General features: G+C 42.6%; 1 protein-coding gene across 1 annotated transcript in view; it reads left to right on the top strand.

The window, feature by feature from the left end:
* The first annotated feature begins 9,220 nt into the window (after positions 1–9,220).
* Positions 9,221–10,865, top strand: part of Adam22 (ADAM metallopeptidase domain 22) — a 184,939-nt gene continuing 183,294 nt past the window's right edge. The window contains exons 1-2 of the mRNA XM_042684676.1: positions 9,221–9,360; positions 9,837–9,997. Of these exons, the coding sequence (XP_042540610.1) occupies positions 9,276–9,360; positions 9,837–9,997 (246 nt within the window). The 5' untranslated portion in view covers positions 9,221–9,275. The remainder of the gene's footprint in view (positions 9,361–9,836; positions 9,998–10,865) is intronic.

Below are 10,865 nucleotides of genomic sequence, written 5' to 3'. Positions count from 1 at the left end.
TGGGGTTTTTAACAGAGTTATTTTCTCTTATTTTTTTTGTTTTAATTTCTGATAGTACTTAAATCTCACTTTTTTCCCCAGATTTCCTCACAACCTTTATTGTAAGCAAGGTACTATCAAAGTGGGAATCTTCAAAGATCCTTCAGCAGGTTAGATAGGCAATTCAGTTTCTTTCAGAAAATGTAAGGGCCATTAATCCCTAGTAGGAAAATAGTGAATTCAGGGCTTCATGGGCTAGCCTGTCTTCCCCCCGAAAGAGCAAAACAATGTGATAAGTTTTCTGAAAGTGTCCATGTAAATTCCTGGTAGGTACATGATAAATGCAACTGATAACAGGAGCATGGAAGCTGAAGAACATTAGAAAAAGAAAAAAGACTAACTTGGGAGTTAAGCAGCAAGTAGTATGGCATTAGAAATTGTTTTACAAGTAGCAGCAGTGAAAAAGGGTGAAGGATTTGTTATTACCCGTATGTATGTGTGTATATATATTTACACATGCATGTATATACTATACATGTATGTGTATATACCATACATGCATGTATATACATATAGACATGCACATGCACACACATTGCATTTGTATACACATTCATGTGTGCATGCATATAAATTTAAACATTTTAAGAAATACATGCAATGTTATTTAAATATTCTATTTTTACTCGAGACCTTTTTCAACTTGGAGAAATAATTTATTAATCTTGTTGGGTAAATTAGGTAATTTCCCTCCACGGTTTCATACTCTTGGCTCAAGTGGTAGAGGATTAGCCATGAACAAGCTAGCTGAACGAATGTAAGGCAATGCATTCAGTTCAAACAATATAGAATGCTTCATGGATTTGTCAGGGGCATGCTGATGTTCATATTGTTCCAATTTTAGTGTATGTGCTGCTTAAGCAAGCACAAGCCAGAATTATAAAATGGATTAATAATGCATATAGAAGGCTCAAAAGTAACTAAAGGCAAGCAAGTTTAAATAGTACTGAAGTCAAATCAAATGCTGAGAATGAAAACCATTTGTGATTTTTTTTTTTCCCCCACTGGTAGGGATGGAACATTCTGTATCTGTCCAATCAATGGCTGCATACCATGTATCTGTTGCATATGTTCATTTGCAAAAGCAATTACATGGCACTGCAACTACAGTTGAGATATCTACTTAATGCTATTTGTAGTGGACTACTGCATTTATTATTTGCATGAATGGTGAGAACCATCTGGTTTAGATATTTAATGGTGGCACTAATTTTCATCACTACCATTTCTGACTTGAGTGCTTTTGGTTTATTAAATTTGCTGAAGAGTAGAGAAAGTTCAAAGGCTACCACTTGATCTTTTTCTCTATGATGTTTCTTTCCCTATAAACCCCAGGGTACAATATGAGGGACTGTATAAAGAACTAAGCATTTCTCTTCCAATAATACATTTGAGAGTGAATAAAATCACAGACACGGGGAGGTAAACTAACCACTATTATATGTACCAATCAGTAGTTGCTTCGAATCCCAGGGATCATTGGTAATTCAGACCCTAACTGACAAATATTTGACTGCTCATCTTTCTCCAAGTAAATGGAGATAAGTTTGGGGAATAATTAGGGTATATACTTGAAATAAGGTGCAGGATCATTATTATTAGATCAACTGCTTTAGTTTCCCAAGGTGACTTTTTTTCCTTTCAACTTGTATTAATAGCAAATATTATGTGAATGAGTTTCGTTAGTTATTGTATCCATTTTGCTTCTACAGGTGCCATGTTATATTGACCAACTCCATAACTTTTTGAAGATCAGATTTCTGGTTGCCTCTTCAATACTGCTCTCAGGATTATTATGTCCACCCTGATCTATGACTGTTGAATGGCACAGACTGGCTTAAGGATTTTTGTCAATCCCTTTGCTATTTTCAAGTCAATTTCTAGTTATATCTATCACTTGCCCTAGCGTACAGGAAGCCATCACTGTATATTTTAATGTTGGTGCCCTTCATTTTAAATCATTCTTTCTAGTATTGGTAAGCAGTGTATTATCAACTACTTCCTATGGAATAAAGTAGCATGATGTAATTTCTGGTCTAAATATAGGTATATTCATTCCCATATTGTTAGGTTTTTAAAAAGCGGTAACAGAGTAAGAACAGCAGCACTCACGTGGTATTCAGGTAAGGGGTAGGTTTATTCAGTAGACCCGCTGGGACCAGGCCAGGTTGGCACTCCACGTGGCTGGGAAAGGCCTGGGAATGAGAGAGAGCTGGGAAAGAGAGGAAAGAGCTAGAAAAGAGCAGAGAAAACTAGAAAAGAGCAGAGAGAGCTAGAATAGAGCAGTGAGAGAGGTAGCAGAGAGAGCTAGAATAGAGCAGCAAGAGCTAGAAAAGAACAGGGAGAGAGAGCCTCTGGGCCTGGGCTAAGGTCTTATCTAGGGTATGGGTGGAGAAAGGTGTGGCCACATCAAATTCAGATGTGACCTCAGCGGATACAGATGTGACCTCTTCCAGGTGCCCCAGTTGCATAGGTACTGGGTGGAGACTTTGCTGCGAGGAGGGTGGAGTCTGCTAGCCATCCAGGAGAGGACCTTACATTCACATTCCAGCCTTTTAATAATCATGAAATAGGGCGAGGATTCTCTCTGGCTACTTCCTGCTGACAAGGGGCATTGACAATAGGGTTAAAAGGCTGGAATTTGGTCTCCTCCCAGATTAGGCAGTGAGCAGCAGCTGTCCCTTGCATGAGTCCTTAGATGAAGTCTGGAGAAGTCTCATGAGCATTGAGGGGCTGGAAAAAAAATACCAGAGAGCAAATGAAGAGGAAGGACTTGGAGCTGAAAATGTTAGTAGAAATGTCCCTAGTTACTTCTGACATCTGGCCACTAGGTAGAGAAGTTAGGTGACAAAGGCAAGACTATAAATTCCTGTTATTAATAGGTAGACAGGTATAGACATTGGATGGGCACGCTTCTTCCACTGACCTCCCGGCTCTGGTTAATTTTGAAAGGGCAGGCACAAAGTAGCTGATGTGACATCTCCTCTTACTCCTCTCCATGTTCCCTTGTTCCCCAGACTGGCTGAGTCTAGGTGCTTGTTGCTGGGATGGTTTGTCCCAGTTGGTATTCAAGGAGGTTTGAACTCAAGGCCTGGGCACTGTCCCTGAGCACTTCTGCTCAAGGCTAGTACTGAACCACTTTGAGTTATAGTACCACTTGCAGAGTTTGGCTGGTTAGAGATAAGAGTCTTGAGCCATGCTTCCAGCCTGGCTCTTTGCTGGTTAGTTGGGAGATGGAGTCTTAGGGATTTTTCAGCCCAGGCTGGCTTTGAACTGCAATCTTTGCCACAAAAGCCCTTTATTATTTCCAATTAAAGCCACAAGGAGATCAAGTAGAATAAGTAGAGCTTACCTGGTTCTTCTCAAGAATTGCCAACAAATATTCTGAAATGACATAACTCATTAGATGTGATGAGAATTTTAGCATAGATACGCCCAGTATTTTAGAACCATGTAGTCAGTAGTAGAATACACAACACAGAACAAAAAAGGCAAAACTCAAAACCTAAAATTTTGACAATGTTCAGACATCTTTGCTAACAAAGCACATCAGATGGTTGGGCCTCAGTTACCAGGGCCTGTGAAAAGAGCAACTTGTTAGCAAGACACCTTAGAATAGATGGATGGAGTAGTAAACTTAGTGGAAGGTTAAGGATCAGCTGGGGTCAAACCCTTAACCCACCACGTGGCCAAGATGGCGAATTTCTGAAAGAATGCAAAGAAACCCTGAACAAACAGATCAAGCCTACATTGGCTAGCCTTTGAGAGGGAACCTAGAGGGGGGGGGTCCCTGGGACCCAGCCTGCGTCGCACTCTTCAGAGCACAAGCCAAAAAGAGAAAGGGAGAGATAGGGAAAGTTGGACATGAATGGCAGAGAGAGAGCAGAGAGCCTGAAAGTAAACAGACTTAAGTAGCCAGAGAGAATCCTTGCCCTATTTCATGATTATTAAAAGGCTGGAATGTAAGGTCCTCTCCTGGATGGCTAGCAGACTCCACCCTCCTCGCAGCAAAGTCTCCACCCAGTACCTGCGTTACCTAGGCAACTGGGACACCTGGAAGAGGTCACATCTGAATCTGCTGAGGTCACATCTGAATTTGATGTGGCCACACCTTTCTCCGCCCATACCCTAGATAAGGGCTAGCCCAGGCTCAGACTCTCTCTCTCTCTTGCTGTTCTTTTTCTAGCTCTCTCTGTTCATCTTTGCTCTCTCTGCTCTTTTTTATTTTTTTTTATTTTTTTTAAATTTTATTTTATTTTATTTGAGAACATACCGTACAGAGGGGTTACAATTACATGGGCAGGATAATGCATACATTTCTTACCAAGCATTGCAGCCTCCTCCTTTGTTTACCCTTCACCTCCCTTCCCAGCCTCCCCCCTCCCCCCCACCCAATCATACCCCCCTTCCCCCCACACACACCGACATTGTAAAGCTGGTTTTGACATGACATTTTGTACTTCACATTGTTGCAACAGGTCCACCTGAATCCTTAAACAACTGGTTTTTCCCCATCTCCTCCACATGTTATACTGACATCAAATATAGTGAAAGCGGGGGTTACACTGTGGGGGAGGGACATACAAAGCAACAAAGAAATAATCTTATAAATGCGTTAGAAACACATGCATGAAAGAAACAAAAACATTAAAATACATATTTAAGGGTTCGTTTTCCTAACATCACATTATCTGACCTTTTCTGCTTGACTCATACCTATACTAGATATTGCAAATAAGGGAAACCATGGGACCTATGTTTCTTTGGGCCTGGCTTACTTCACTTAATATAATTTTTTCCAAGCCTTTCCATTTCCTAACAAATGGGGAAATGTCATTCTTTCTGATGGAGGCATAGAATTCCATTGTGTATATATACCACATTTTCTTGATCCATTCATCTACTGAGGGGCATCTGGGTTGGTTCCATATCTTAGCTATGGTAAATAATGCTGCAATAAACAATTTTCTGAATAGAGACACGGAAACACAACAAATCAAAGAAAGGTTGGACAAATGGGATTGCATAAGGTTGCAGAGCTTCTGCAGGGCAAATGACATAGCTAGCAAGATCAATAGAAAGCCCACGGATTGGGAGAAGATCTTTACTAGCCATACAACGGACAAGGGTCTCATATCTAAAATATACTTGGAACTCAAAAAATTAAACCCCCCAATAACAAATCCTCAAAGAAACAACTGCCCAATAAATAAGTGGGCGAAAGACTTAAAGAGAAGCTTCTCTGAAGAAGAAAGAAGGATGGCCAATAGACACATGAAGAAATGTTCAACATCCCTAGCCATAAAAGAAATACAAATCAAAACAACATTGAGATATCACCTCACTCCAGTTAGAACAGCAAAAAACAAGAACTCTAACAACAACAGATGCTGGAGGGGATGTGGACAGAAAGGAACCTTACTTCATTGTTGGTGGGAATGTAAACTTGTTCAACCACTTTGGAAAGCAGTATGGAGGTTCCTCAAAAGACTTCACATAGAACTCCCCTATGACCCAGCAATCCCACTTTTGGGCATTTACCCTAATGTTTACAAAAAAGACCACACTAAAGCTACCAGCACAACTATGTTTATTCTCTGCTCTTTTCTAGCTCTCTGCTCTCTCTCTGCTCTCTCTGCTCTTTTCTAGCTCTTTCCTCTTTCCCAGCTCTCTCTCAGTCCCAGGCCTTTCCTAGCCACGTGGAGTGCCAACCTTGCCTGGTCCCAGCAGGTCTACTGAATAAACCTACCCCTTACCTGAATACCACGTGTGTGCTGGTGCTGTTCTTACTCGGCTACCTCTTTTTAAAAACCTAACACATATGTCTACTTTTTTCCTCTTGCCATGTACCATGGAAATTATGGCAATCTCATTTTACTTAGCACGAGCCATCAATTCTTATATACCTCTAAAATCCTATCAGAAAGTTTACACCAGATCCTAGTCTCCTCATCAGGATGTCATATCAGTAGATTCCTCCCAAATCAGTAATTATCTTCATGCTATCTTGTGGAAAATCCCCTTAATCAGGCACCCTTAAAATCTAGCATCACATTCATCAAAACACTTATTCTGAACAATGAAAAGCTCTAATTTTCTAAAGAGTAGCAATCATACATAATACATTCTCAGGCAACAGTGAAACCATTAAGAGACTCTTGGAAACTTCCCAGCAATTTATAAATAAAACATATATATTCTTAACTGGAAATAGTGCATAGGTCCAAGACAAATAGCTTTCAGAAAAATGAAAAATCTGCAACAAAAACAAATGAAAACTAGTTAAAATTTATGAGATTTTGCTAAAATATATAGTATTAAATGCTTACATTAGAAAAGGAGAAAGAGTTAAATCTGACATTTCTCCATGAAAATGTTCCTGACACATTTGAGGAAAGAATTTCTAGGGATCATGTTTAGTTCTGTAAAAAAAACTGCCCAAGTGTCCTCCTAAGGAGCTATATTATTTTACATTCCTACTGGCTCTAAGTTTTGATTCCTCTTGCTTTGTATAATTGAACACCAGAATCTGATGTAGGTATATTGAATTTTAACAATTCAAATAGTTGTGGGATGACACCTTATCATTGTTTTAAGTTGCATTCCCTAATGTCTTTTCTGAATGTCTTTTCATATGCTTATTTGCTAGCTGTATATCTCTTTGATGAGGTGCCTTCCAATTGCTTTTTTTTCTTTTTGACATTAGATGAGCCTTCCTGGCCTCAAACTTTCCTCCTGCCTCGGTCTTCCAAGCTTTGGGATTATAGACTTTTGTCACCACATACAGCTGTCTTCTGCCCATTTTTAGCTTGATTGGTTTTCTGATGGTTGAGTTTTAAGCGTTTTTTGTTTGTTTTAGATACTAGTCTTTGGTGTATGGGGGGTGGGGTAGAAGAGGTTCCTGGGGCTTGAACTCTGGACCTGGGTACTGTCCCTGAGCTTTTGTACTCAAAGCTATCACTCTACCACTTGAGACACAGCTCCATTTCCACTTTTTGTGGTTAATTGGAGGTAAAAGTCGCACAGATTTTTCTGCCCTGGCTGGCTTTAAACCTTTATGCTCAGATCTCAGCCTTCTGAGTATATAGGATTACCGGTATGTAGGATTGCACATGTGACCCACAGCACCCCCCACTAAGACACTAGTTTTTTAACAGGCAATTTGTAAATGGTGGGGTTTTTTGTTTTTGTTTTTTCAGTCTTTGGTCTTTTTTTTTTTTTGTCATTGTCTCACAGAATAAAATTTGTGACCATAATGGCAGAGGAAGGTGGAGGACTTTTCTAGACCATTGGATTCAAATTTTCTTTTGCTGTATTTATGGGCTAAGCTACATTTATGTCTAATCTATGCTGTTAAAATGTTTTTTTTTTTCAAATTACAATTACATGTCATACAGGATTTTCAAGTGTCTCATTGACTTGAAGATTTTAAGAAAGCTTTTGAAATGACAACCAGCTCCATGAGATGTAGTTACCAACATAAGACATAATGTCTTCTTTTCCAAGAATTTAGGACAAGGGGAAAAAAGACTCCCTTGCACTATTTGTGAAACCATGTCTAAGTAGTAATTAATTCTAGATTACATACTTCAGCTGGAACAAATATATTTTCAGCTCACAATAGAAAAGAAACTTGAATTCATGTTATGAGTCAAGGATTCAAAACAACAAACCAACCCCTATATCCTTTAGAAAGGAAGAAATATCCCCAAAGACCATCAGATGGAAAATTCTTCTGTATGTTCAAAAGGAACCAGGACCAAGGTGAAGGTTACACAAAAACAGGTGCAAGAAATAAATCCAGATCCCTGTCTACTATATGACTAGCCCTAGCCTGTGACCTTCATGCAACTTCTTAAAACTCTGAAGCCAGAATTAAATCCAATAGAACTTTCTGCAAGGATGGAAACTAGACATATGTACTGTCCAATATAGTAGCCACACACTACAGGTTGAGCACCTTGAATGTGGGTGTAACTAAAACTAAATTCAAAATGTTATCTCAGTTTAAATGGACCCATATAGCTAATGGCTACAGTGTTTGAAAGATATTCTAGAAATCCTAATCCTAGATTTTTCTCTTCTCCTCTGATCAAATTTGTTTTTATGGAACAAATGCCTATACATGTAAACTTTGAAAAATAGAAAAGTGTTAAACAGTACGTTAAAAGTATTTTATCCTTCTGGATTTGGAGTAAACAGCTAGTGAAATAAGCTGTTTCTTATGTCTGGTTTTCAAATGCAGATTTGAGATAGGCAGATAGTTGAGAAAAAACAGGTACTGGAAAATTGGCCTAAATCATAATTCAAAAGTGCCTGCTAGACCTTTTCCAGGAAGAGATTTTCCCTGACTTTTGGGGACTGGGTTAAAGGATCGCCTCAATGTAACTAATTATGACATTTGCCACATTGTATTGTTTTTAAAAAATTGGCCTTCTTAGTCAACTACCTCAGAGAGCAGGTGACTTTCAGTGAAGGATTACAGATGTCAGTCACTAGGTAATTCATTCGGTTTCTCCATCCATACTTAGTGACTCATTTACCATATTGTCAGGGTACTGGTTCTTTCCCTCATCACTTAAGTAATCACTAACTTGTGATACCATTAAAGTTTGTTGTTGTTTTTGTTTGTGTCCCCCCCCCCTTTTTGCAAAACAATGTGGATGAATTCCTTGTCTCTAAGGTACAGTCAGTAATCTCTGCACCAATCGGCTCTCCCTTGGGCTCTCCCTCCTTCCTTCCCTCTGGTCTGCAGGATGTAGCTGATCTGCGCTTTGGTGAAGGAAGATCAGCAGAAGGGAGAACTACATTTCCCAGCTGACGTTCCTGCGTGCGCCCCTGCCGGTGCGAGGGCGGGGAGGGGTGTGTGTGTGGAGGGGGAGGCGAATGCACCGGGTGCTCGCTCCCTGCCGTGCGCTCTTCGCCCGCCGGAGCCTCTGCCCGAGGATGAGGTGGGAGGCGCTAGAAACCAGTTAGCTACCAACCGCCCAATGCTGCAGCGCTCGCTCGCTCCCCGCCCCCCTGCCAGCGGAAGCGCCCGCGGAGCACAATGCAGCACTGAGGCAGCGCCGCGGCGGTGCAGGCTGCAGCTCCTGGGGCCCGCTGCAGCACCGGCCTGGGCTGGGAGGGGGTGGGGGGCGGCGACGGGAGCGGGCGGGCTGGGAGCTTCGGGAGCTGGACGCAGCGGAGGAGCATGAGAAGCTGAGCGCCCAGGCACGGCGGGTGACAGCAGCATCATGCAGGCAGCGGCCGCGGCACCCGTGCCCTTCTTGCTGCTCTGCGCCCTGGGGACCTGCCCCCTGGCGCGCTGCGGCCGGCCAGGTAAGTTCATCCACCCAGTGCGGCTTGGAGACTACTCTTTTCGGGGTGTCTGTGGAGACCCTGGGCGCATTGGAAAGGGACACCTCTATTTCCCAAGTGCGCGGGGGAGATTTGGGGGGGGGGAGGATGCTGAGAAGCAGCCAAAATTCAGGTGTGGGGGTTCGCGGGTGCATCTGAAGCCTGGAGTCAGAGGCCTGCGCCCCACGCGGGGGAAAGGGTGCCCTGTTTGTGGGCCCCGATGGTGGATGCTCTCGGATGAGCTGGTCCAGGGCTTTCCAGCTGGTGTGTCTTCATGTCCTTTCCAGATGGGGTCCGGGAGGGAGGAGGCGGCGGGATTTTCATGGGGTGGAGGGTTGGGGGAGATGGGAACGCAGGATGGAGGAGAGTGTGATTCAGGATCCTTATTTTTGCTTTTCTCTTCTGTCTCTGCACCCCCCCCCCCCCCCCGCACACACACACACTTTCCTGCTTGGAAGGAGACGCCTCGCCGACAGAGCTGGAGAGAGGGAACGAAAACCGTTTCCTGGGGCGCCAGAGCGTCGTGCCACTGCGCCTCCTCTACCGCTCGGGCGGCGAAGACGAAACTCGGCACGACGTGCTCAACACGCGGGTGCGGGGCGACCCCGGCGGCCGGCAGGTGAGAGGCCAGGGCGGGGAGGGGTCCTCGGCGCAGCCCGGCCGTCAGCGACCTCACATTTGCTGCGTTGCCCTGGAGACGAGGTGTAGTGGGTGAGAAGAGCATAGACGCTCCCTGTGCAAAAAAATAGAAGGAAAAGAGAGGTGGGGAGGGGTGAGGGGGAGACAAAAAACCCCTAGAGCACAGGCCCAAGGTCCAAGGTCCTTCTTGTGAGGAGTTGGTGAGGAAGCCTCCAGCCTCATTCTAACCTTAAAGAAAGGGAGGGGAAGGGAAGAGCCTCACCTGAGTAGCAAGAGAAAACCACACATTGGGGAGGAGATTGTTATTTAGCAAGAGTCTGCATCACCGTTGTTGTTTGAATCCTAATAGAGAAAACTTTGCAACTCAAGATTCATTCTGTAAGGAAAGAAAAAAAAAAAAGAGGGAGCGATGGGGGCGGGGGGGAGATGATTATATATTCCAAAGAAACTCAGACCTGTAAAATCAAAATCAACTTTAAAATTCTCTGCTCACTTAGATCTGTGGACACCAGAGTTGTACCTACAAGAGTGACAACCCCCCCCCCCACCACTTCATCCTTGGACCTCTTGGTGTAATCAGGGCTGTTTTGTTTATTAAGCATGTATAAATGGTGTCTTCCAAAGCTAGTTTATTATTGTATATGTAGTTAGATCAATAAAATATATCCATAGATATGCTTGAACGTTATTTTGAACTTATTGGTTAGTAAATATTTTTGGAGCCATATATTTATAGGCATTAGCCTGCCAGTCCACCTACCTGAGAATGATATGAAGTTCATGTAGCTGAAAAATTTTTATAAAATTTGCTGAAGTAAAGAAACATTGAACATATATGCATGCATAAA

The sequence above is a fragment of the Dipodomys spectabilis genome, unplaced genomic scaffold (genome assembly GCF_019054845.1).
Source record: "Dipodomys spectabilis isolate Male_0828 unplaced genomic scaffold, ASM1905484v1 ptg000089l, whole genome shotgun sequence".
Lineage (NCBI taxonomy): Eukaryota > Metazoa > Chordata > Mammalia > Rodentia > Heteromyidae > Dipodomys > Dipodomys spectabilis.
This window is presented reverse-complemented; position numbering and strand designations above follow the sequence as displayed.